Source organism: Molothrus aeneus, chromosome 4 (assembly GCF_037042795.1).
Source record: "Molothrus aeneus isolate 106 chromosome 4, BPBGC_Maene_1.0, whole genome shotgun sequence".
Taxonomy (NCBI): domain Eukaryota; kingdom Metazoa; phylum Chordata; class Aves; order Passeriformes; family Icteridae; genus Molothrus; species Molothrus aeneus.
The window spans coordinates 27981845-28009069 of NC_089649.1; the positions used below are offsets into that span (position 1 = coordinate 27981845).

Sequence of the window (27225 nt, forward strand, 5' to 3'; positions counted from 1 at the left end):
TTTTCCCTCTGGCTATGGGCCCCCCACGTAGGCTTTAAATGGCTGCTTGACTCTTAGAAAGTATTGGCTTGTAGCAACCAAAACTCACATATTAACTATTCATGTTAATTCATATATTACCTCTTCATATTAACTACCAGAAAGGGTATAAAGAACAAAACACAATTATACTGCTCTATTAATACACAGATGCAGCTATATACAACTATAAACATTCAAAAAAAAGATACAGGTAATGACAAGATTTGCAGAGAAAGGCAACAATATTTAACAGAATGAGACTTATTGTGTAGTTTACAATTGGGAAGGTTCAAAAATATTATAAATCCTCTGCTTGCAAGAGAAACAAAACTAATACATCTTAACAGGGATTGGAGAATATAAAGAATGCTTATTTCTTCAGTTTTATAAACAACAGTATTAGGAAGAGTCCAAAGAAATTATCAGACCACAAATTTAAGAGACAAGATGCAATACCTTTTTGGGGCTGGATATTATTTACTTTTGGATCTAACAAAAGTATAAATAAAACCACTTTTGCTAGGTCTCATTATGACTGTTAAGAATGGTACCCCAAATCTGACCTCCTCAGTAAGTTCCCAGGACACCACAGAGCAAAATTAGAAAGGCAAACTGGGAGAAAGACTTTAATACACTGCTTCAGTTCTTTATATCTCTGACATAGAGAGCTGCAGCTGATCATTGTCATGTAGAGGCTTCAGCTTTACCCATCTTTGTACTGGAAAAGACCTGGTGGCCAGCTCTTCACCCAAAAGCCCACCTTTCAAGAGTCTGATCTGTACTTATCTGGAACTATTGAGGCATATTTTATTGGATAAAAAAAACCAGCAGCATCATCATTCTATTTGAAACCCTCTGTGGCTACTATTCAATAACATTTTCATTGCAGCAGAAATTCACGAGAGTAATTTACTTTACTGAGCTTCCTTTCTTTTAAAAATTGAAGGTTTTTATCTCTAAATCTAGTATCATACATTCTGTGCCAACCAGGAAATACTATGTATAGATTTTAGAATTACCTAAACATGTGCTTTTCAAGACTTAACATCATAGGATTGAAGGAGAGATTTCCACTGGACCAATTGCTTAGTGAAGCCAATGGTAAAGATAGAAAAGCATATATATAGATATATATGTACTATAGGTACATATATACATATATATATATATATATGTAGTAGTACCTTTGCATGGGATTTGGAGCTGGGGCTGGTAACAATTTATAATGATAAAATACATTGTAGATGTATCTAAGATTCCACCATAGACTAAAAGATGCAGAGTATATACAGCAGAAAAGATGATGTCAGTTTTCCATGCCAGGAGAAGATTTCCTGGATTAGATGATTAATTGCATTGGCAAAGCATCTTGCAAAAAAACAAAGCCTGTGGGACAAAGAGCCATTGTGACAGGAAAGAGCTTGGCACAAAGGTGACAACATACATTGATTAGCATATCAACATGAATTTGTCAGTCATATAAACCTGCAATGCCAGGCTGCACTTTGCTTTACAAAAAGAACAGTTTGTTCTTTTCAAACAAGAGGTGACAGCAGTGAAAAACACAGTTGATTGCTGCAGATTAATGGCAGTTGTGATGAGGGAGTTGCAACTGGATAAAGAAAATCCTTTTTTAATGCCCATATTATCAAAACACAATGTCCTGACATCATGAGTTTGGGCTGCTTGTAAAGAGATGCCACAAGCTGGATACTATGCAAAAAAAAAAAAAAAAAAAAAAACAGCCTCCAATGTACAGCCATGAGAAATTCCAATATGTATTTTTAGCCTGAATCAAAATAAAAATATCAACACAACTGGAGATTTTTTTTTCCCCCAAGTGAAAAGTCTCAAAAGTTTAGATTTCAATAAAAATAAAAACCAAACAATAAAAAACCCACCCCCATGCAGAATGCTTTGCAGTATTTCACAAAGGAAACAATTTCCACTGTCTGCAAGTCAAATACTTTCATTTGAAGTCTGGAGACACGAGAAGCATCTGGACTCTGTGGTAATAGAGGATGAATAAAATTCTGCCACTGAAAGACAGGGGCCTAAACAAGGCTGCTCTGTGTTGACAGATAAAACTGCATCCATCATTATGGATGCCTGTCAAAATTCATCATTATACAAGCCTTAATATAACCACAGACAAAAGCAGTGTTTCTTTCCTCCTCTCCCTCATTCCCCAAAAAATTTGGTTCAGTTTCCAATTATCTTCAATGCTTTTTTTCCAATCACCTATTCCAATCTGCTATTCAGTGATTTTTCTTTTACCCTTTAGTCCTTTCTTTAGATTCTCTCTCTCCAGTGTTCTCTTTTTGTAGTGAATGTAAATTGGTTTTAGTAGCTGTCATTGTCTGCTTCCACAGGTTCAGACTCCAATTGCCCCTTGCTTTTCCTTCTTGGGTATCCCACACACTAACTCAGTAAGGAAGAAGAACATGAAGGAAAAACACTGCTTTGCAGCAGGGAACATTAGTTCATCTTCCTAAGACAGCAGTATTTCATTAGGGCAATGCTGGAATTTGTATGCCAGCCCAAGATTTCCCTATCTTTATCATCCATAAAAGAAAATGTGTGCTCTACAGCAGGAGAGATGGAGGGCCCTTTCTCCACCAGATAAATCTGGAAATAAATCCATTAGATAAAACCCTGAATACATGAAGTCAGACACAAGATATTAGTTTCTCCAGCCTACAAATGCTACCTCTACACATAATTCCTACCACTACAAATTCTACTCAATAAAATTAGATTATATGAACAATTTAGGGAGACAACACACATTTTATCAACACCCACCATCTGGTTTTAAAAGAGCAAAAGATTTATAAAATAGCTTCAATCCCCAGTGCTTGCTACATGAGAACAAATTATTTTCAGACAATAGCCTGAAGGAAATGTAAGGGATTCAATCAAAAGATTTTTTTTTTCTGTCTGCCTCAGGAAAGGTAAGGAAGACTTACATTTTAATTTTTACAATTCCAGTTCCCTGACCTCCTTTTATAGTCTGTTTATCAGCTACTCTCTTTTAAGAAACATTGAATCAGGCAAGGGTAGTTGCATGTGTTTTTCTACAGTGAAGCTTAGTTTGTAAGTTTATAATTCCACAGAACTCATTTTCATTTGTCACTTGTTGGAGTCAAACATCTTATTCAACCATAAGACACAGAAATTATCTTTAAAACATCCTTGTCTGTATTTGTTTATGTGAACGGGGGTGTGCAAATGTGTGAAAAATTCAGGCTGTGAGCCTCCTCCTTTCCTGTTTACCTAGACAGGAAAAGATGTTCATCTTCATTTTAAAAGAAATCCAGTAAAGATAGGAAGTATTTTTAGCAAGATACTGCTACCTGTTGCCAACCCTAAAGGAATGGTATTCTTTAAGAACATTGTTGTTGCCAGATTAATATGGTAAATTAAAATGCCAGAGGATCAAATACCATCACTGTTAACACAATGACACACTGTCAACCCACCTGCCTTGAATCTGGCATCAGGAAAGCAGCAGCAAGGCTATCTACTGGCTTTTTAATCATTTCCACATAAAAGTTGTGGGTTTGTTCTAAAACCAGCAATGAGGATCAGAAGGGGCCCGTTACTTGAAAATTAATAAAAATAATCTTAAAAGAACATGATGACAAAAATCTAAGTACCTTCTATGATGTTCAAAAGTCATTAGTCACCAAATCTGAATGCTAATTCTTAGAGCCAAATTAATAAGATGCATTCTTTACAAATTATATTTAGTTACTACAATTTGCTTTCATGCCTGTCCCTCCCTCTTTGCTACTGCTTCTTCAAAATTCATCTAGTGATATATGTCATCCACAAAAAATAAATTAGCCTAAGTCATTTCACCTCAGAAAATTAATTGCCTTCCTTTCTGATGCCTTACAATACCTCTGGAACTTGCTGAATTATTGAGAAAGGTTAGGTCACTTGAACTCTTGTTCTCACTTAAATAATCTCTTTCAACATGAATATAGAAAATCAAATTAATAGGAATTCCTTTGTAAATATATGTCATAGCAGAAACAGGATGTGCAGTGGTTTGCAGAAAAGGTGCAAGAGACTGACTTCTTGAAGCCTCAAATTGAATTTCTCTGATATGGAAGTAGTTGCTTTTCCTTTCATTCCAATTCCAAAGGAAGAAGAAAGGTCACATAACAGAGAAACAACCTTAATATTAGGGAGAAGAAAAAAAAATACATATGGCAACAAATAAACTTCCAGTAAAAAATACTAGTTCTTAAGACACAACAATTTCAGTAATAGGCTCCATAAAAGTTTACATAGATGATTAACATGGGATTTTGGACAAATAAATGAATTATTTAAGTGAATATCAACTAACTAGCAGAACTTTTGGCTTAAGAAACTATAAGTTTAGAAATAGAAGGTGTGTGATAAAATGTCATAAGAATAACATAATCCTTGTGCATCAGTTTTGACAGTAATTTCTTTTCCACTGACAGTCACACAGGCAAATGCACAAGATATGACAAGACATTGTCACCATTTAGGCCACAACAGTGGTTCAAAATGTGGAAAAGCCAAGTTCAGATCTCCTTTCCACTTTTATCTCAGATGAAAAACCCGGATTCTAAAAAAGGCAGGGCACAAATCAAATGACAAAATGTAGAAGAGAACATAAGTGGTACTGCACATTTGAGAGAATAACTGAGATTATTTTCATTTTATTCTTTACTTCCCATGCAAAATAGATATATTTCTAGACAAAAGTTTCCTATGTTGCCAAAGGTTCTCTCCTGTATTTTTTACACATTGGCAGATACAGTTTTTCTAAATTATCATGTGCCCACTACACAAGCAATTACAAAATTCCCTTTACTCTGACCCTGCTCTAGCACTTAGAATCTAAAATAATTTTTGGTCAAAAGTTATAAAAACATAGTAACATCGTGTGTAAATTTGTACTGTTTTTCCTTTTTTTTCGTGTATAACAAAGAGCAACCAAATATTTCTATGCTGACAGAACACAGCTCTATACAAACATTCCAATTCGTTTTCTAAAGTAGATGAGTTGATATTTTATTTTTTAGAAATACTGTCCACATAGTATTTTAAATCTGTGGATTTCCTGTAGTGCTTTATATAAAGATCAATCCATAAAAATATTTATTTTAGTTAAGGAAAAAAAATTACAGAATATTCTCTTGATACCACAATGATAAGATGAAATCTCCTGTTATTAAAACACAAGTCAAAAAGCCTATCTGTTTCACTTTTCAGGTAACAGTGAAACACAGATGTGTCACTGATGGTCTATAAATAACATGGGTAAAGCTATCTGAAAATCTTATTTTCTGATATTACTCAGCACTGAATTACTGAAGTTCCATTCATGCCTTTTCAACTTGCTCCAGACCTTAAAACACACATTTTATTATGTAAGAGTTTGTATGTAAATTATAAGCAATATGTGTGTTGATTATACGCAATATATGTATATAACTGAGTAAGTAGCTTCAAGAGTGAGAAAAGTCACCAGTAAAATCCCCCTTAATTTGGATGTTTGTAAGGAAATAAATTGCTGGAAAGAGCCCTGTAGGAGACAGAGGAAATGGTTTTTTTGCCAGTAGGTGTCCTTTCAATTGACTTCAGTGGCCTTGCAATTTCAGGTGGCTACAGCAGCTACCCATTAATTTCAAGGCTGTAGGTTCTGAACCTACAAGATCCAATATATAATTCTGTCATTAAATGTAACTTATAAAAAAGTTATTAAAGCAATTTGAACGAAAAGAAGAATATGGGCAAACATGCATTCAGTGCACACACAGAAGTCAGTTCATCTCACCTATGACATTAGACAGGCACTTGAGAGGCTGGAGAAAGAAGAAAAGGAAGAGGTGCCTGGATTTACAATTGAAATAAATTGTCTCCCACTAGAGAAAATAGAGAATGTACAGCAGCTAGGAGGGGAAATAGTATCAGTGAAGGTTGCCCATTAATTTGTGCCAAGAACTGTCATAAAGAATGTAGAGAGGAAAATAATAGCAGGAAAGAAGACTAATCACAATAACCTAAGAAAATGTTAATTACAACATGGTCCATTTCACTCTGCCTGTACCTCCTCTCCAGATATACTGCTGTCAGGTAGAAGAACCACTTGAATCAATCCACTTCGTTTCTTCCCAAAAATTGCTAGTATCACACTTTGTATAATGTATTTTCATCTCAAAGCCTTAGCTGACCAGGAAAGCAAATGAATAAGAATTACTTTTCACAGAAACACTGTGCCCTACAAATTACATTTGGGCACAGGCACCTCACTGTGCCAGCAATTTAGCACCTTAAGTCGCGTCCTACGTGTAGCAGCTAAAGAACAGAGAGATAAGCTATGCTGAAGACAATGGAAAACACATCTCTTTAGCCTTTCAGGAGGATCAGAAGATCAAACTCTCAATGGCTGAAGAAATCTTTCACTGAGGAAGAAAAAAGTTTTCTCCTACAAAATAATTTGTGAGTACTATCTGAAATTCATAATAGTCTTCATTTCTATTTACTTTTTGTTTCTCATAACTCATCTCTAGACATATTGAGTTTTACTTTATTCTAAAAATAGTTCAGCAAAGTTGCATCTCAGCATCATATTCCAGAAGAAAACTTGTCTCTAATCATTTATTTGGCTCTGATTTTCCTCACCCTCTGGCCCCCTCTAGCCATGATGAAGAGCCACACACTATATTTCTGGTTTTGGTCTTTCCCCTGTGGTGCAACATCCTTACTTGCATGCTTGTGAAGCTGCTAAATATCCTACTGAGTCACTTGCAGTTGGTGACAGGAATAACACTTTTGCATTCATAAACAATTATCAGAAGTTTTCAAGTTTTATCAAAGAATTATTAAGTTTTCCACTTATGTTTTAAGCTACACAAATAAAAGCAAACTGTTCAAGATCTAGGTGGTTTGGTGCTGTCATGAGAGGAGCACAATGCAAACACACAGCCATGATAAATAGGGCAGTGCTGAGCATCCTTAAATTGCATAAATTCTGCTGCCCCAGCTAAACCTTTTCATGTCTGACTGATGAACAGGAGCTATCAAATCTGAAGAATAAAAACTGCTCCTGCTGAAGGATCATTTCTTCCAGCGGGGCACTGGAGGAAGGAGGCAGAGAAAGAGGTAATTAGGCTAAGCCTAATCAAACAAGCAAATCCAAAACCAAAAGCAAACTTCACAATGCCCTCTCTTCTATATTCAAAAGAAAGGACAGAGGACAGGTCTTGTAAAACATCTTAATGATGCCATTATCACTTTGCTAAACAGAGATACTGTGCAGGCTGCTGTTTTACCACAAATCCCTATTTGTGCAATGATGATGATATTCTCTCTCTCACTCTCATAGCACACAGAAAAATTTAGTGGAAGAAAAATTTCAAACAAAACTTCAAGCACATCAGAAGACCTGTAGAAAATTAAATCATAATCTCATAAACAACTAAGAATAACTTCTAAATCTACATTCTAGTCAAGATGCTAAGTCAGGAGCTAAGCTTCTGCCCTGGATAAGTAGGAGCCAGCTAAGCTGGAACTGTGAAAAAACAGCTTCAAACTATATAACACAAAGGAAGAAGTAGAGACAATCACAGCTACTTTTCTGTTCACAGATTGGATATTTCTTATCGATTTCCTAGTGTTTCTGTGAAGCTGGGAATGGGGAGCTGCTAATAGTGACAAGTTTAACCACAGTTTAAAAGTACAACGTGCTTTGACACAGGCACAAAGTAGCAGTCAGTGGAAAAGCAAAGGAGCAAATGACCATCGGGAAATAGGAGATTGCAGATGGCCAGAAGAAAGTCACTCTAAAATTGAGTAGCCTTACAGAGTGGAAAATTAAACATTCCAACTGCAAATAGGCATAAACTGGAATGGCCAAAAGTTAACATAGGATATCAAATACCTGTAACAGTTCTGGAAGAAAACACCAGCACAGTTACCCTCTATTGTCTATGAGAGACTGAGAGAAAACACAGATCCTTGTCTTTTGTACTACTCCTTTGCATAAGGTGCATCCCAGTCAGGTAGATTATGCTACTCAGAAGTTATTAACACAAATGTTTTCACCAAAGTTGCTGTGGAACTTTTTTGAGAAACTCAATGCTGATGGCCTCCAGCTGACTAAACTTCAATCAGTACATGTGTAACCAATACAAATTTTGATGGAGAAGCACAGCTGACATCACTATATATGTGAATTTCCGCTATATATAAGATCCAATTAATGACTGGCTGCCCAACATCTCTTCTTATTTAGTTTAGTAAAAGGTCAGCAAGGCAGATCACCCTATTTTTTGCTGTAGCCCTCTGGATGTAGGAAAATCTGGTTTTGCTCCAATTATTTCTCTGTGGTTTCAGTAAGAATGAAAACCAGAACACAGAGAAATTTATTCTAGCAAATATTTAGTCATCTCCAAAAGGAGTCATAAATATTCCCCACGGGAGACTGATCCAGCTGCCCAACATTTATCCTGTGCTGTTCAGTTTTCCACTTCTCAAAACAAAACAAGTCCAGATATTCAGCCACCTCTTCTGCCAGTTTCAGATACATGCTGCAGGCTGATCACATCCATCTTACTGAGCAAATGACTAATTAAAAAATCTAGGTTGTCCTTTTATGCTAATGGTACCCCACAGTTTTTCTTCTCATTTATGGGGGAGAGGGGATGGGGAGGAGCATAGTATATAAAAATTTCCATACAGGGAAGACTTATTTTCTCAGCATACCTCTGAAGAGGAAGACAGAATCAATGAGACTGATTTCTACATCGCGAAGCTGGCACTCCTGTGTTGGGGGCCTGGCTGACATTTCACAAACACAGATTACAAAAAGCTTCCTGATTTGTGCTTAAAGTAAGTCTCAAGGACTCGGTTTACCTACAGCTCTGCTAGAATAAGGGGATGTTACCTTGTACTGTCTTCTCATGTTGTGACTGGGAATGCATTGAGAACAAATTCCCTTGGGGGGACCATAGATGATTAGGGAAAGACATGGGAATCGTCTCTCCTGAACACTTGGAGTGCAATGGCCAGCAATTTTTCACAGCAAAGCTAGAACAAGCTTCATTCCAGAACAAGAAATTAGACTTCTGCTTTCAAAGTCAAAATCCAGTCCCTAGTTTGCAGCACTACTGGATATTGCACATTTTTCATGGAAACCTGAGACAGAATTTACAAACATGACCAGAATGGGATTCCATGAACTACAGCAAGTGGTGCAAACACAGATCCTTTATCTCCCCGTACAGAGGAAATTACCACAGTGCCCCACAGGATTCTGTTCCTGTAAGTTTACACTCTACTGCACACTTGTCAGTACTGTGTGCTGGAAATAAGATCCTATCTCTGCTAAAATAAAGGGAAAGGAGTAATAGAGCTGAGGTTGGGAGAGATGGATGGAAGCAACAGAAGAATGTGGGGCACTTGTGCAACTGGTGTACAAATGTGAAAAACACATCAGCTTAGTAAAAGGATAAAGTCTGGAATTCTTAGTTTGGGCATAAAGGTGGAATGGTACTGGACACAGGGCTGGGTTGTGCTCTCTGGCTTACAGCCATGTGAAAATCTTGAGTGAAGCTGCTGGAATTAAGAGCTGAGTGTCCAACTCTCTGCTGTAACTAGTCAGTCCATTGTTCCTCACTCTTTGGAACCAGCAATTGAATGTTTTCATCTCTCAAACTCACAGAGATTGTCTACCATGCCTTTCTTCAGGCTCGCCTCCAGGGAGAGGAAGAAAGAAGAGGCAGCTGGAAGATTTAGAATTCAAAATGGAACTGTGGGATTAACTGCAGTGACTTTCCTGTTACAAGCATCTGCAGTGCATGGGTGGGTTTTAGACAGGCTGTAGCACCAGGTGATTTACAACAGAGCTTCTGTGGTTTTCTGCAAAGCTTTTAAGCCTGATGTGGGCAGCTGCTCACATAAGGGCTGGGATAAGTTGGTAAAAGCTCATACAGAAACAGCCACAATTACATTCATTCAAATTAAAACTGCAGTGAAAACCTGACAATTAAAATACAGGCACTGCTTCCACTGGGTAAATACATCAGGGAGGAAGTGGTACACAGGAGTATTTGATTTTTGTTTGAAGCTTTTGTTTAAAAAAGTACTGAATGTGTCATTGCTGATAGGGACAATGAATAGCTCCCACTGCTGTGATACAATTGAAACCTCTGCTGATGACAAGTAGCAGCTCTAAATTGTTGAAACATGAAAGATTGGCACTAAAACACATTTTCTCCCTCAAGACTGCAGCCTATTGAATAACAAAGGTTTGTTAGTTGAAGTCCCTTGCAATCAATCCTTGCATAAAACATGCATTCCTAATGCCAGTTGTTGTTAACATATTAGCAAGAAAACTGATTTTGGATTTGAAAACATTGGGTGTTAAATTTCCTCATTTACCCTTTTATACAGCTATAGAAATCACTGCATATCAAAATATTGGTTGCTCAAAATAATAATAGTACTAAGCATGAAATACATGCAAATCAGGGACAAGAACTATTTTTTTTCAAAGATACACAGAAAACAAACCCCTAATATTTTACCCATAACTAGGGACACCTATGGGTTGCATACTGTTTCAATAAAAATCAGTAACTGCTGAACATGCAAGTAGCTTATAAATATTTCTTGATATCAATTACATATTACAGAATGAAAAGTGAAATTAGCAGCAGAATGTATTTGTTTGTCTGAAAGAGTCACTATTCTAAATCTGTAAGTTACAGAATGGTTTCAAGGAAAGTGTGTACTAAATAAAAAGAGAGCAGCAAAAAAGGAGGTCTGAATTGATTTGGAATAAATTCATCTGGAAAGAGCTTTAATAAAAAAGGCAGCCTCAGTCCTGGGAATTTCAACTAAGCCAGCTGATTAGCCCTGCAAACACAGGGCAAATAGACTATTTAAAAAAGGATGCACAATAATGAAACTTAAAGAAAGACAATATAAAACAAATCTCTCAACATAAACGAGATGAGAATTCATTTTCCCTGTGATGCTTTCCACAGCTCCTGAAAGTGCCTGCTGCTGGCAACGAATGACATACAAGGGGAGGGAGAGCAGAGGGAAGGAGCTGTTAGCTTACCAGCCGATGGAGCTTATCGCTCCACTCCCTTCGTGACGCTGGGAACTCACAAGCCTATAAAATGTGCCTTGGCTCCCAGTCCCCTTCTCCTTGAGCAAAATCAAAAGCAAGACGCTGTACAGAGGAGAAACAGGCTGCTGTTCTACTCCGAGGTAGCTCTCCTGACTTGTCTGTTAGAGCATTTCTAACAGTTTGAACAGCATAGCCAAAGATTTTTTCTGACAGAGCTCTCCTTTCCAGTACCTGCTGTGCTGCCTTACTTCCCCTCCTCTTCCTTCCCTCTTCTTATCTGTTGGTGGGGATTTCGGGGGGTTGGGATAGGGAGGTGGGAGAGCTACATCATTCTTGGAAGAGAGGAGAGAAACACCCAAGATGACTTCAGTCCCCACAGCCAAGTGGAACATGAGCACGAGCAGCAGGTGGAACGTGAGCCTTGTTGAAGCAGGTGATCCCTGGGGACAGGCTCTGGAAGCACCAGCTGCAAATGCTTCTGCCCCCGTAGCCTCCTCAGCAGGTAACTTCTCCAATCAGTTCGTGCAACCTTCCTGGCGCATTGCCCTGTGGTCTCTGGCTTACGGCGGCGTGGTGGCAGTGGCTGTTTTTGGGAATCTTATTGTCATCTGGATTATTCTGGCTCACAAGCGCATGAGGACAGTGACAAATTACTTCCTGGTGAATCTGGCCTTCTCTGATGCCTCCATGGCTGCTTTCAATACTCTCATCAACTTCATCTACGCACTGCACAGCGAGTGGTACTTTGGAGAGGCTTACTGCCGCTTCCACAACTTCTTCCCAATCACAGCTGTCTTCGCCAGCATCTACTCCATGACAGCCATCGCTGTGGACAGGTGAGACAAGAGAAAAGTGTAGGGGTGAGAGACTGAGATCAGATTCTCTGCCAAAATAAAAATGCAGAGATAACAATCATAGTGATGAGAGGCAAAGATCTCAATAGTTCATTCATTGTGCTCCTCTGTGCTTCTTTAGGATCTCTCCCTAACACACTTTTCCTCCTGGTCTTTGGTCTTTTTTCTTCAGTCTTCCATTGTTTTTATTCTTCTGCTTTCTTTTATACCAAAATTTCCTCTCTCTGTTTGACTTCAGCTGTGCTCCATCTTTCAATACTTATTCTGTAACAGCAACTCGGGGTTTTGCTTCCCACTGTGAAAACAGTCTGTCTCTCAGCCAGGCATCTAATATATACTGATAAGGAGTTGCAGAGTGTCTGTGTGTAAAGGGAGAGGATTTCAAATTTCCCTCTTTTCTGTATTTCTGCAGATGGCAGAGGCATTTGCCTCCTCTTCAGAAATCACTTCAGATCCCATTTGTAATAGCTTTTCTCACGGTCAGCTCTGAGATGCTTTGTTCCTGCTGATTTTAACTAATGAGACTATTTACATTACCATCTGTGCATATCTAGAGGTCTGGTAAGAACATCGTTTCAAAGTGCTCAGGTTTTTTCTGATTTCTTGAAGCAAAATAAAGTTTTGTGACTCTCAAACAAAAAAAGTCTGGGAAAAACTTTACCTTTGTAGTCCTGACAATAATGGAATAAGACAGTTGTAATGTCCATGCAGCAGAGGGAAGATGTAGTTGCCAGTTTCCTACACAGATGCATTGATGGACTCTGTTTCTCAGAGAGTGCTCTGAGTCTCCCCTGGGAAATGTTTCTTTATTATTGTTTTCACATTTGCTGTGCTGGAGAGATAACTTACTGGGTTTTTTGTGTTTTGTTTTTTTTTTTTAAACAGATTGATTTGTATTTCTGGTCTTGTACACCTCTTAGCAATGCACTGAGATTATTCACTGAACTCCTACATATTCAAATCACATTATACATATTTTCTGAATTGACTTATCAGAACTGCAGTATTTCCAAGTGATGGCAGTTAAGGTTTTATAAGGTTCAATCCACTTTTTGAAATGTTATTTCTCATTTCCAGGTACAAAGATTGGGAAACGTTGTGCCTTTTGTACTTGTGGTCAAGTTCATAATAATACTTTTCTGTTTGCCCTACTAATATAAAATTTGCAGGGGCACTCTCAGCTAAATGCATTTCGGTTCTGTAAAGCTAGAAAGGAAAGAGCAAATCAGATTCTTGGCAACTCTTGTACTTTTCTGCTCTGAGGATGGGAGAAGACGTGAAGAAATCAGTACACTTTCCTCCTGCTAGTGATGTATCTTCTCAAATGTTAATCCCCATTAAAAATTGAGAAGATTGTGTAACACCAGTGCTACTACCTTTGACCAGGCAAAGATTTCTTTCGTTGTCTTTTTGAGTTTCGCTTAAGATTCTTATCTAGCTTGAGGTTTTCAGAAACAAAAGAGCTTTAGTTGAAGTATTTAACAGTTAGAGCTGCATATAGAATAGTTACTGCTGCAGCTCATTAAGTCATTAGTTGAGCAGTTACAGGAACGCTCTGAGTAATGTTTTATTTCATTTTTTCCTGACAAAATTATCCACAGAGATGCAGTACTTACTACTTTGTAGTTCCTAAATTTATGTTAGGAAATTGGGAACAAAAGTGAATACAGTTCCTTAGGAATCCAAATGTATTTCCAGAGTGAGAGAAAATAGCTCTGCTCCACACTGACTAAAGTGCAATGGACAGATACATCTATTGGAAATGTTTTCCTTGGTGTAGCAGTGCAAAATGTTGGTGCTCAGAGGTGAGTAAATAGCTACTGTTATTCACTCTGATCTAGTTCTTGTCAGAATATCCCCTGAAGAAATCACTATTTGCATCCCATATTACATCCTCCAAGTTCACCTGCCTCCAAAGGCAAATGAAAATCTTCTCAATGAACAATGGCATAGCTGTGTTTAGGGGAACTCTCTGTAGTACCAAGCAGCATCATGTAAAACAAACAGAAGAGCAGTCTATCCCTCCTTCCCTATTCTCACTACTATTCCTTTTATACCAAATCACACCTGATGCATTCAGTGCCTTTAAATATTCCCTGGCTATCTCTGCAAAGCAATTCTTCCAAGCAGAGGAAACCTAAGGGTCAAAACAGATCCCAAGGAATGTCCTTGGATGTACAGACTGCCCTATTCCAGGGGTGGATGCCTTTTAAAACTTTTGTTTCCCGTTTGCCTTTCATAAAAGTTCAGCCATTTTAACACAGTAAACTCATCCTTACACATTCTTTTAAATAAAAATTTAAAACAACAAAAGCTACCAATCTGGATAAAGCTGCTAAGGGAACTGAAATGATGGGATCAGATGATTTTCCTTTAGAAATTGTTACCATCTCAAAATACTAAAGGTCATGGGTAATAACTCACTAAAAAGTATGTTGTGAAACGCTCCACTGGTTGCTTTAGAGCATCCAAATGTCCAAATGTTCATAGAGTGTAAATGTGTGACTGTGAACCTGGACATCACTGAGCAGAGGTCATGGGCAGTACAAGTTTCCTTTCACATCTGGTTCTGTAGGACATTCTAAGATGTGTGAATTGTGAGATTACTGGGCTGACACAGAGTTTTGTGAACTATGCACTTCCTGCAGTGGGGGTGAGCTGCATCTGAGGCTGATGATTAAAGTATCCAAGACTGAGGATCCTGGTCCTTGAACACAGACTCAAATTCATGTGGCTTTATTCACACTTCTGACCATCCCTTCCTAGTGGGTTTTTTTCCCTGCTTTCTCCTTCTTTTCCAGCAGGCTGTTTGCAGTCTACTGCAGAGATGGCACAGGTAGCTCAAACCAAGTTGTTTCAGGCACCAGAAGCAGCAGGGATTTTACGCTGTGCTGCAGGCATTCATTCCTGCATTCTTCTGTAGCTCGCACTGCACAGTTCCATTCCTTCCAGTGCAACAGTTTCTTTAGCTATGTTATGGGGATAACTGGTGAATAGTCCAAGATAAACTGAATAGGTGATAATTCTGGAGCCAATACACCCTTGTCACTCACCAGTGCATGATCCTAAAGGGTCCATCCATGATCCCAAATTCTATCTGTGATCATGGCAATACAGTGTGTGACTGCAGTACAGCTCTTGGACATACTAATGACAGTGAATTATGCAGAATTTAGGCCGCCTAGCACTGAAGATCTGCTGTCTTTCCCTACAAGATCTTAGCATGCAAAGAAGGTGGCTCAGGTATGCCAGCACTTACTTTTGAGTCCAGAGATTGCTTCCTTATACAACCTGTTTTGTGGGTAGGCCTAAAAATTCTCTGCAGATGCTTGATGATTACAGTGGAAGTATGGGGATGCAGCAATATAGCACAAAATAACATGGCTTCATTAGAGCACTTAGTACTACGTATTTTCCTCTGGTTTACTGTATTACTTTCTCAGTTACTTTTCTCTCTGCAATTCCATAATGATTTTCACATGTCAATGAATTTAACTCTTCGTAAAAGCAACTCCTCATGACTTAAAAGTATTCTAATAGCAATGGTGAGTAGTTGCTTATCCTATTCATATCTTACCATTTATTTTCTTTCTAGTACACCTTAAAGTTTTTGGTCTTTGAAGGCAAAAAAACATTTGTTTCATTTTATTTGACTTTATATTTAATATACAATTTTATTTCTCCGCTTGCACAGTCTTCTCTCTTTTTTATGAACCTGAGTATTACCTAGTTTCTAGCAAGCATACGTATGTCCTTATTCAATACCTGTCATTCTAGTTTCCCACCTTATTTTCTCACTTTTAATATATCTACAGAAGCACACATATATGGTGTCAGTTTTCTTTTTTTCCTGTGACATTTTTCAGTTACTGATGGCTGTTAATAATCCCTCTATATACTCAGACTTCAGCAAAAGTAATGATACGAGCTTGTAACAGAAGATGGACATGAGACAAACAAAGGATTCACCCCATAAAATAAAACCCAAACTCATCATATATATACACTCACATCCTGAAAATATCACTTAGGCTCTTCAATCTCTCCAGATGTATTCTGTAAGAGCAGTTATTATTGTCACAAAATAGTACCAACATGCCCTATAAATTAATGTTACTGAAATTCTGAAGTAGGCAGTTGGCACAAAAATGTCTTATCTTTCCAGTAGAATACATTTTGGTATCACACTCTGCCTGATTTCTCATTCCTGGGACAAATTGCTCAAGGCCTTCATGCACCATAAGCATTTTAAACTGATAGTCCTTCCAAACCATCTATTATCTGACTGTTATTAAGTACCTGTTACCTGCCTTGTGTGCTCAGAAATAATAAAGTACAGGGAAATATGTATGTATAAAAATGATCTCAAACATTTCTGGCAGTTTAAGACACGGAGTGCACAGGGCATGACCCTGTGCTGTGATGATATGGCAGCAGTGTCAGCAGGAGATACACATGAAGATCTTTTGGTATTTGCCACCTTGAATGTGAGCCTGGCACCAAGTGTTTTGTGCTTGGCTCACTGGTGAATGGAGGAGGCTGAAGCAGTGACAGAAGGAAACCTGCACTGCCCAGCTGTCACACCTGGCACAGAGCTCTGCTCAAACAGAACTGCAGCCTTTCGCCCCTTTCTCATTCCCTATCCCTCAGATTTAGATGTCTCAAAATAAATGGTTTTCATTTAAAAAGAAGTGAGAACTTGCACTGAAGACTTGTGAGAGAGAGATGAGCATGAGAACAAGAAAAACAAAAAATGAGATGGAGGTTTTTTCAAGTTTCTTGTGCTTCACAGGCTAGAGACATCCCACTCATACCGGAGAATGTTTTCACCATAAGAAATTGATAGTGCTTCTATCTTTTTCCATAAGATGCCACTTTACTGTTAGCTGGCTTTTCCTAAAGCCTCTGGTGCCACATAACTACAGAAAAAACTACCTGCCATATCCCTACTACAACACAAAAGTGCAACACAATGTTTTTTCAAACTGATGGATGACTTCAAAATCACAACTTCAGGAATTAGCCTTGGTCACTGCACATCACAAAGGGCAAAAAATGCAAGATATGCTTTAGAAATTATCACTATTATTTCTATTCTTACTTTGCCAAACTATAGAATTCAAAGAGAAAACCCCTTCCCCATTTCTCTGTCTTCCTCAAAGAGTATTTGAAGATGAAGCACATCTCATTTATGGATTCCAGTATCTAGGCTGTCCTCTGAAAACTACAAATTCTCAGAACTGGAGAGAAAATTCAATAGGAGGGCATTAAGGGTTCAAATATCAAGAGCTGAAACACAAAGGACTCTCTATCACCTGGGGGTCTAAAAATATTTTTTTGGACTTGACAATTCTTTCTCTCTTAGTAAAGAGGTGAGATAGTTTCTGCAGAACACTTTGAAGCAATGGCAACAGGATTCAGCATGCAGAGGCCTAGGAAAAAACAAACTTTTTCTGGCAATGGTACAATTTCATAGTGATTGGGCAAAAAGGACTTTTTTCCAGTTTTGGTCAAAATTCATGTCAGAGTTAAATTATTAAAAACATACTGGGGCAGTCTGGAAAAAAAATACAGGCATACCAGTTATTTTTTTTCTTTTTGTTTTGTACTGAGTAAATATTCTATTTATTAAGCTGTTTTCAAAAGGTGCTGTAAAAAAAGAGGTTGATACACCAATATCTTGAGAAATATAAGCAACATTTACAACAGCAACAAGTCCCCAGAATTCTTGTTCCAGAGAGGAAATATCCACTAAGTTTTAACCTTATGTTCAAACAAGAAGTTCATTTTAGACAGTCTTAGCCTTAAATACATACTCTTATTTAGAATTTAATGAAAACTATTAAAATATGCTCTGTGGTTTACTATGCAATGTGGCCTGTGGTACTTTTAAAAGCTAGTCAAGGGTTGGAGTGATGAATTTTTGGGGGAGAGCAGTTTGTTTTGTTTATTTGTTGATTTTCTTAAATATTGTTGCCTAAACACATGTTTTTCTGACTAATTCACCAACCAGGAAATAAAGCTGTATCATTAACATACCTGTGTTTCCCTAAAATAAAATTATTTCAAGATAACTGCAGAAACAAGAAGGAACTCATCTAGATGACAGTGGAAGAAATGTAACTAACAGTGGTTATGCAGCTGGAGCTGTTTCTACAGACCTTGCAGTGATACTGGTCCTCAATAGCCTACACAGATGATATTAAAAGAAAAGGAGAAACAGAAACTTCCCCTTTCTGTCAGGGGAAGTCAGTCTGTCATTTTATGAGACAGACCTTTTCTATCAATATTCATAGATATAGAATACATTGTATAAAATCAATTACATATTTATAAAAATCTAGCCCATTGACAGTTACCAGATCCTCCTCAAGTAGAATGCACTGTTTATGAGAGCTCAGACATGCTGAAAACTTTGAATATTACTGGTTTTAGGTTTTAGTTAAGAGGTGCTTGTAAGGAAGGCATCGGAAGTTAGTTCTGATTTCAGAAAAACTTCAGTGTTTCCCCCCTGCTCAAAGCACAAATAGTCATTCACCCAGAGCAACACACATTCCTCTGGGTAATTCAAGGCCAAATTATACTCCTGGGATACTGATCTCTCAAATGTACCATGTGTTTATCTGTCATGTTGTCACACACCTCCTTTATGGCATTAGCTTTAATGTGAACACTGCACAACAGGCCCTTCAGGGCACCAAAACCAGTCTGTCTCAACAGTCAGTTATAGTCCTACAGAAATGCCCACAGCCACTCTTCCTGCAGAGAAAGTCAGACTAAATAAATGAATACAAACCAGTCACACAAGAAAAGAAGGAGCCTTGCTCTAGTAGGTAGCAGATCGAGATTAAAGAATACAAAAGTTAAAGATTTTGTTTTCATCATACAAAAAATGCCTATAAAATCGCAGTTCATTCCATCACCTTTAGTCTACTCTATATAGCTTACATTTTGAAGGATTTTCCACACCAATGTTCTAAACAAGGGCAGGGAATCACAGCAAATTCCTTAAGGTTTATAAATACCAGTTGATTCTAAATAGAAAGTCCCAAGATCAGCTTCTGTCTTGAGGGAATAACAGCCTCTGTGTATTCATGAAAGAAGCATGCTCTGCTGTGTCCTGTTGACAAGTCACTTACATGGAAGCATTATGATTTTTCTCTCAGTCTCTTCCTTTGTCAAGTTCCAATTTCTTGTTACAATCTGGGATGATTACATTTTGCCCCATGTGAGTTTATAAACACATTGTAAACAGGTGAAACAAATCAATTAGGATGATTAAAGGCTTCCAGCTGGGTCTCCAAATGGGCATTTGCAGGATCCAATTTTGAACATCATTTTCTTTTAATAACATCTTGTGTATTTTTGCCACAATTTTCTAAATGATGTGTTAAAGACAAAAGGTCTTCCTGGCTGTATTAGCCAGTCTAAGCCATTTTACAAAAAGACAAATTAGGTTTATTTTTTATCTTTTCTATTGTTGGGACCATAATCCACAAACTTCTCAAGCTTTTATAGTATTTAGCAGCTATTCGGCTCATGTTACTGGAAAACTAAGAGAGATACATGATTATGCTACCATTAAAACTACTGGCTTAAAGAGTTTATCAATGTTATTCAAAAGAAGACTCTCTATTTTTGTTTCAGAGAAAACAGATTTTCTTGATTTGGTGAACCCAAGACACAAGAAAAGAAGAGTCTAAATTGTAGACTCTAGACAAACAGAGCAGTTCAGAAGGGAACTGGATCTGTTCTGACAGCTACGAAAAGAGTGCAGCAGCAAGTACACCATGATGCACCAGCCATTGTATCATGCAGCCTGAATGATTTCTCATTAAACTCAGTGGAAAGACTCTTGCTGACTTCAGTAGTAATCAATTAGGAACAAAGATTAACACAAGATATAGGTGTAAGAGAAGTGATGACAGTGGGATGTCATATGGCCACAAAAAAAAAAATCCTGTGCTAATGATGTGCAAATGAAACTAAAGTGCTATCTAAAATGCTTTGGAGTCATACACAGAAGAACATGTTGCAGTTGTTGAGAAATCCACATTCTTGGAAGTGCTGGCTTGAATTCTACCTGTACATATTTCCATCCCTGCATTTCTAAATATGCATATTCCATCTTATAATTATTTTCCAAGTATAAATGTTTTGTTGGGTGGGGTAATCATAATTTTTGCTTGTTATGATAAATGAGCATAATGAGTTCATTCCTTTCAGCAATGTATATTTTATATCCCCGCTTTGTTGTGTAGAATAAGCTATCTGTGGCACTATCAGCAGCTCCCACTGGAGTGAGAAATCATTATAAGTCCCATCTTTAAATCAAACCACCTCAGTGGGAGTTCAGAGTCCTTTATTCAGCAGGGAACCACACTGCTCAAGCCTGGTGACAGACTGAACAGTAACTGTCCAAAGACTGCAAACAAATTGTCACAGCACCCCACTGAAAAAATGTCTGTGTGGCTCCAGAATGCTTTTCAGTGGTGTAACAAGGCTTCAGTTGCTTGTAGCCATTAGAAATCCTTCTTCAGCTCAAATGCCTACCATCTTTTATTGTCCCTGGAGAGGAGGTGTGGAGAGGTACAAGGTCTGCGTATAAATATCACAGAATACGGTGAACCTATGAGGGCTTCTGCATTTGTCACTGGCTTCAGAACAACTGCATAAATTTTGGGCGCTATAACATAAAGGCATTAATCTATCTAGAGAGCATCTACAGGAGGACCACAAGGCTGGAGAAGAGTCTGGAGGGGAAGTCTTATGAGGAGTTGCTGAGGTCACTGGGATTGCTCAGCCTAGAGAGGAGGAAACTGAGGGAAGACCTCACTGCAGTCTTTAGCATCCTCACAAGGGAAAGCAGAAGGACAGGCAGTGATTTGTTCACCCTCCTGACCAGTGACAGGACCTGGAGGAATAGCATGAAGCTGAGTCAGGAGAGGTTTAGCTCAGGTATCAGGAAAAGGTTCTTCACTGTGAGGGTGCTTGGGCACTGGAACAGGCTCCCCAGGGAAGTGGGCACAGCACAGCCTGTCTCAGCTGGATAACGCCCTCAGGCACACGGTGTGATTCTTGGGGATGGTCCTGTGCAGGGTAAGGAGTTGGACTCAATGACTCTCATGAGTTGCTTTCAACTCAGCTTATTGTATGATTCTATGATGAAGCTCAGACTACTTGAAAGAACCGTGGAGTAGCAGAACAGTCTGTAAGACAGATAACATTGGAGCACGCAAGAAGTCCTGCTGTTCACCTTGCATGTTGTTTATAGTTGGCTGATTACAGAGAGAAAAACTCTCTGGGAGATCTCTCCCATACAGACGCAGAGGCAGAAGGGCTTGTCACCAAGCCACCCTGCCAAAATGTTCTGGTTTTATACCACATCTACTTACCTTGGAATCTCTGCTACGCTAGAGCTGATTTCTGTCATGTCTTTTGCTCTTACATGACCCCCAGTTTCCTTTCTTAATCTCTCCTCTCTCAACACAATTTCTATATGCTGTTATTCTACAATTCTCCTTTCTTTGCTTCTCCTACTAGTTTCTCATTTTTCTCTTTTCACTCCTATTTTTTTCATTCAACAAACTGCTCCCTAGTCTCAGTTCTTTTGCTAGATCCTATATATCTCATCATTCTCCCTTTCACTCCTGGCCTATTCAAACATTTCCTATATTTCTACACCATGTTCAGCACCATTCACTGCACAATTCAGATAGCATATCTACTCTTCCCCCTTGTAACTGGCATTTTTCCATCCTTAATATATGTAAGGATATCATACAGAGCAATTGTAATATTTAGGGGCAATATGCTCATTATACATACCTATTATCCTATCCTTAGCCTCCTTACCTCACTGATTTTCTGAGCAACACCTAAGCATGGAAACTCTAGCCTGTGCTAGCAGCAGCTTTCATTCCTGCTGGAAGCACCCTTGCTGAATGGAGAGAGATCAAAAGCGAGAGCAAACCAAAAATTTAGTGACCGCTACTTCAGATTGAGCCTAAAGAAATAGACAAACTACCCTTAGATACCTGTAATGGCAAGATAACATTTACAGCAAACAAAATCATAAGCAGGAGCTTGTGTGCCTCCTTTGCAAATGACAGCTAACAGTGCAGGAAGAACTCACTTCTTTTCAAGGCTTCTTTTGGCTACAGAGATAACATCCAGATTCTGCTCAAACATGGAGGTAGTTCTTGGCCTTCAATGAAGGCTCAATCCACATTTTCTACTTTACTTGTGGCAATGATGGTTCCCTAAGAAAATGCTACCAAACACGTATGACAAATCTGAGTGAATGTAATAATTGCAGTTATAAAGCAATATCTCACTACGTTAATGAAGCAATTTTCTAAGAAAAGCCACTTAGAGAACTTACACTTACAGAATACACTGTAATTGTTAGTGTACTTTCAAAGTAGAATAACTTAGATTTGTTATCAAAGGCTCTGTAACAGAGCTGTCAATACTCTCCACTAAATCTATCCAGCACAAAGCTATTATTGAGGGAATAGTCAAAGTTCCCCTACTTCCTTTCCATTTTGCTTCTTAGAATGACTGCCTGCTACATATTTGTAATCAATCTTGTACAATAGCTAGGCTGTTGGCTTATCATTCAAATTTGAACTCTAAAGATAAATAGCATGCTTTTCATCTGATCCTTGGCCTTTGACTTATTTTACTCAGACAGCCAGTTGTTAAAATTTCCATCAGTACAGCTGTATGAGTCACTTCACCCAAACAATCCATGTCTTTAAAGGGCAGACAGGGAGATAAAACAACCAAATTTTATCTTAGGCAACAAGAACTACTGTTGGTATCTATTGGGAGTAAGATTAATATAACTGGGAATAAGAATAATGTGAATGTAATAGAAATCTGACAATAGCACATAAAATAATAGCAATGTGCAATCTGAAGAAAGCTAGCAATTTGAAGGAATGATTCCAGGCTAGAAGGAGATGCCTCAAGAGTCTCACAAGCATGTGAAAATTATTATTTGCTTACAGCTTATCACTTACTATAAGTAAAGATCTTCAAATGTTTGGACAGTGCTTGGCAGTCCACACAAAAGCCAGCTCAATTTGAAAGACAGGGCTCATGACTACAAACTTGACTTCTTTACCAAGTGGTACTTACTCTTCAGAGGAGAAAGGAACTAGGTAGAAGAGGGAAACAATCCAACTGCCGTTCTCAAGAAACAGAAGACACCCAGCACTCAAAACTATTTCATACTATGTAATACCAAATGCACCAGTTTAGCTGAAATAAAAAGCTAAGGCATATGAAAGAGAGGGGAACTAACTATTACCCTAGAGAGAAAAAGTATCAAAGTGCAGTAAAACCAAAAAATTACCAAGCTTGAAATTCCAGATATGGAAATTGAAGATTCAGAACTGAAGCTGTTTTAGATCACTCCCTGTTTCTGACAGCACTTAGATGTTTTAAGATACTAGGGCAGTTATATCTACTAGAAAAGGCATAGCACTATTATGACCAATGTTAGATTTATCACATATTTTATCATTAACTATAAATGGAGTTAGCTTTGCTAAAACAAATATCTGTTCTGTAATTACTCATCTGTCAAAGATAAAATTTCCAAAAAAATAAGACTATCTTATTGTGTGAGTGAAATTTGTGTACTACAGCACATAAATATGGATGTAAAAGATTTTTGCACAAATTCTTATCAGGAACATCATCTTATAAATATTATTGTTATTGACTCATGGCTAATGTCTATACGTAAAAACCTTGGACAAGTCTGCCAAGAACCTAGATGTGTACCGTAACAATTAAAATATATTACTCCACTTATTTGAAATGAGTATGAGTCTTTCAATTGCAGCAAACACAAGATATTCATCAAAAAATGATTGATGCAAATTTTGTGTCTCCCTTATTCCTTGCATCTGTAACAGATCAAAAAACAGAAAACAAGACTTGTTTTTCTATTACTGTCGGTTTAGATGCTTTTTCTCACTGATTTTTTTTTCTAAACTTTTAATTGTAATTACTTAAACATTTTGATTCTTTTTTTGCATGTTTTCCTAAGGTTACCAGCATACCTGAATTGCCAATATAATTATGGGCCATGACAAAGAATGCTATCCTTCCTGGGAGCATGGGAACTGAGAAGGCAAATGAGATGTTTTCTTGCTTTATGCATCTATTTCCCTTAACGCTTTTACCAGTTCTAAACTGGCTCTTCTCTCAGTTCTCTGTATGAATCAGTTGCTCTGGTGTTCTTTGGCAGACAATCTGAAGCCAATCTCCCTGTACTGAAATAAATGCATGTGGACTTATCAGGTTCCTGTAGCTTTGGGACAGATGACAAATAATCCTGACAGCTTGGCTGTAAAATTTTGTATAAGAAATAAATGTTGTATGACCTAGCAGAGTAACAGAGGATTCAGCTGCATTGTGCTTTTCCATCAGGCTGTACAGTAACAGAATTGTCTAACGTTTTGCAAAATAGTTTCTCTACTGATGGTACATATGATTAACTGGGTGTCCCATGGCTGCAAAATAATATCCAACGAACCTGCTTCTCCTTTCAGTGCTGCCCTCACTGGAGCAGAACCACACAAAGAGCACAGCGACATCAGAATTGCAGGAAGACAACTATCTCCACTTTTACCCTAAGCTTTGGCTGATTCTAGATACATGTGAATCTCTGAAGAGTTCTTACACAGGGGTTTTTGCTTTCTTTTACAGATATATGGCCATTATTGATCCCTTGAAACCTAGGCTCTCTGCAACTGCTACCAAGGTGGTCATTGGGAGCATATGGATTTTGGCATTCCTGTTGGCCTTTCCCCAGTGCCTATACTCCATAACCAAGGTGATGCCTGGGAGAACTCTTTGCTATGTAGCATGGCCAGGTGGTCCAAAACAGCATTTTACGTAAGCTTTTGTTCTTTTAAACTTGTGCATGGTGGTGTTGAGACTTGCAATGGACTTGGCAAAATCTCTGGCATTGTGCAGATACTCTACACACAGAATAACTAACAGAATAACTTTGATCACTGAGAAATGCAGAGCCAGTTTTCTACGGATGATAAAGCATTATGTGTGATAAACAGAACAAATTTATTCTCTTCCACATCTCAGTGTTCTCCCTCCTGTGCTGCACTTTTACCATCATTGCTGCACATAAGATTACTACTTCTATACAGACAGAGATGGTCAGAACTGGAAACATAACATGCAATTCAAAGCAAGCTTCCTCTTTATCCTAACCAGGAAAAAAAAGGCTTTCTAGTTTCTCCTTAGAATCATTTAGGTTGGAAAAGACTTCTAAGGTCATCAAGTCCAGCCACTGACCCTACACTACCAAGTCCGCCACTAGATCATGTCCCTGAGTGCCACATTCACAGGTTTTCAGTAAACCCAGGGATGGGGAATCAACTGATTCTCTGGGCAGCCTGTACCAATGATTGACAACCCTTCTCATGAATAAAATTTTCCTAATATTCAGTCTAAACCTTCCCTGGCACAGCCTGAAGCTATTTCTTCTCCTGTAACTAGGGAGAAGAGACAAACATCCACCTCACTACAATCTCCTTTCAGGTAATTGTAGAGAATGAGAAGGCCCTAACCATTTTTTTTTTCCTCTAGATTTCTTCATGGGAGGGCTGGATTTTGCCACTTCATTCTGTTACTTATGTCAGATATTAGTCCAAAAGAGAAAACTGGATAACCTGTAACTGGTTCCACTTTCTGAAAGTGAGAATATCAGTCAATTAAATTAAATATATCCTATTTGTCCCTCTGGTAGAATTAGGAATAAGTAGCTACTTAGGCATCTGTCCTTTCATGTCATCACTGACATTTAAGAAAAACATTGCATTCAAGGCTGAAAGTCTGTGTAACTATCTGGAATCAAATTTGACCTTTTGCTCTTTATGAGGCAGGTGAAAGACATCCTAGTCACATATAATTTTTATCACTTTAGGAGCCATTCACAGACATTTCTCTTTAGGGCAGGAAGGTCACTCTCAGTGACAGTTGGGGATCCTTCACTTATCAATCACTAGGATTTCATCTGAAGTTGACATTTAACCAGGAACTAGCACAAGGCAAAAGAAATGATCTTTGTTTTCCCAGTGCTGACATCAGCAGTGGTGACTATATTGCACACAGGCTGCAGATTTGTGTTGTCTGTGTGCAACAGATCTGCCATTTGAAGAACAGTGGGTGATAGGACTCTTATCAGGGTTTTTGCATCAATATATCACTAAAATACTTACTTTCCTCTTTGTTTTATGGTCCAGACTAGAGCGCCAAATGCCTAGCTTTCCCTCATGATACTTGGTTGTGCAATTAAATCAACTCAGCTAGTTATGGACAAACCCACCTTATTCTGTAGTCACTAATCACAATAACTATAGAGTCACTCATAATATACTAGTGCAAGCTCAGCATTAGAGCACATGCATTAAAATGTACATAAATTTGCAGTGCAATTCCAGACTTTCAAAAAGACAGTGAAAACATCAAGAACTAGCCAGTTAATATAAAACATGCTTTGTGCTAAAATAGAAGTCTTGACTTCTAGCAGCCCATTCCATTGGTATAGCTCCTCTGAAGGCACTTACCACCTTAATATCTTTTCATTGCAGGTATCATGTTATTGTGATTGTGCTGGTCTACTGCTTCCCACTGCTCGTCATGGGCATCACTTATTCCATGGTGGGAATTACCCTCTGGGGAGGAGAAATACCAGGGGACACGTCCAACAAATATCATGAGCAGCTCAAAGCTAAGAGAAAGGTACTGTTCCAGTAAATCCCACTAAGTGAATACTTATAAAATCATCTGCAATTGTGTTGCAACATATCACAGTAAATTCTTTCAGAAACACCAAATCACTTGAAAGAGCACTAATGAGAGATCAGCTTCAATACAAAATTTGATTAAGTTTGACAAGTTGTCTTCTCTGTTTACTGGCTGTTCTTTTCATAACATTAATGTTTGTCATTAAATAAAGGAAACATTTGGGTTTTAACTTCTTACTCCACATGTAGCAGCACACACTGTGTCTGCTATCTGGAAGCTAAGGCAAAAAAGTTTAGCCTTCAGAGAGTTAAGATACTGACTTTTGAACAATGGGCTAGCAAACCATTAGCTCTTGTTAGGTAAGATTATTATCCTACTGAAACAAAAGCGAATCTTGCTATAACTTTCAGGTGATTAAGGTCCATGCATATT

General features: G+C 38.1%; 1 protein-coding gene across 1 annotated transcript in view; it reads left to right on the plus strand.

Annotated features, from left to right (window-relative positions):
• Positions 1-11242: 11242 nt before the first annotated feature.
• Positions 11243-27225, plus strand: part of TACR3 (tachykinin receptor 3) — a 38330-nt gene continuing 22347 nt past the window's right edge. Inside the window, exons 1-3 of the mRNA XM_066549013.1 lie at positions 11243-11985; positions 24730-24918; positions 26637-26787. Coding sequence (XP_066405110.1) covers positions 11510-11985; positions 24730-24918; positions 26637-26787 — 816 coding nt within the window. The 5' untranslated portion in view covers positions 11243-11509. The remainder of the gene's footprint in view (positions 11986-24729; positions 24919-26636; positions 26788-27225) is intronic.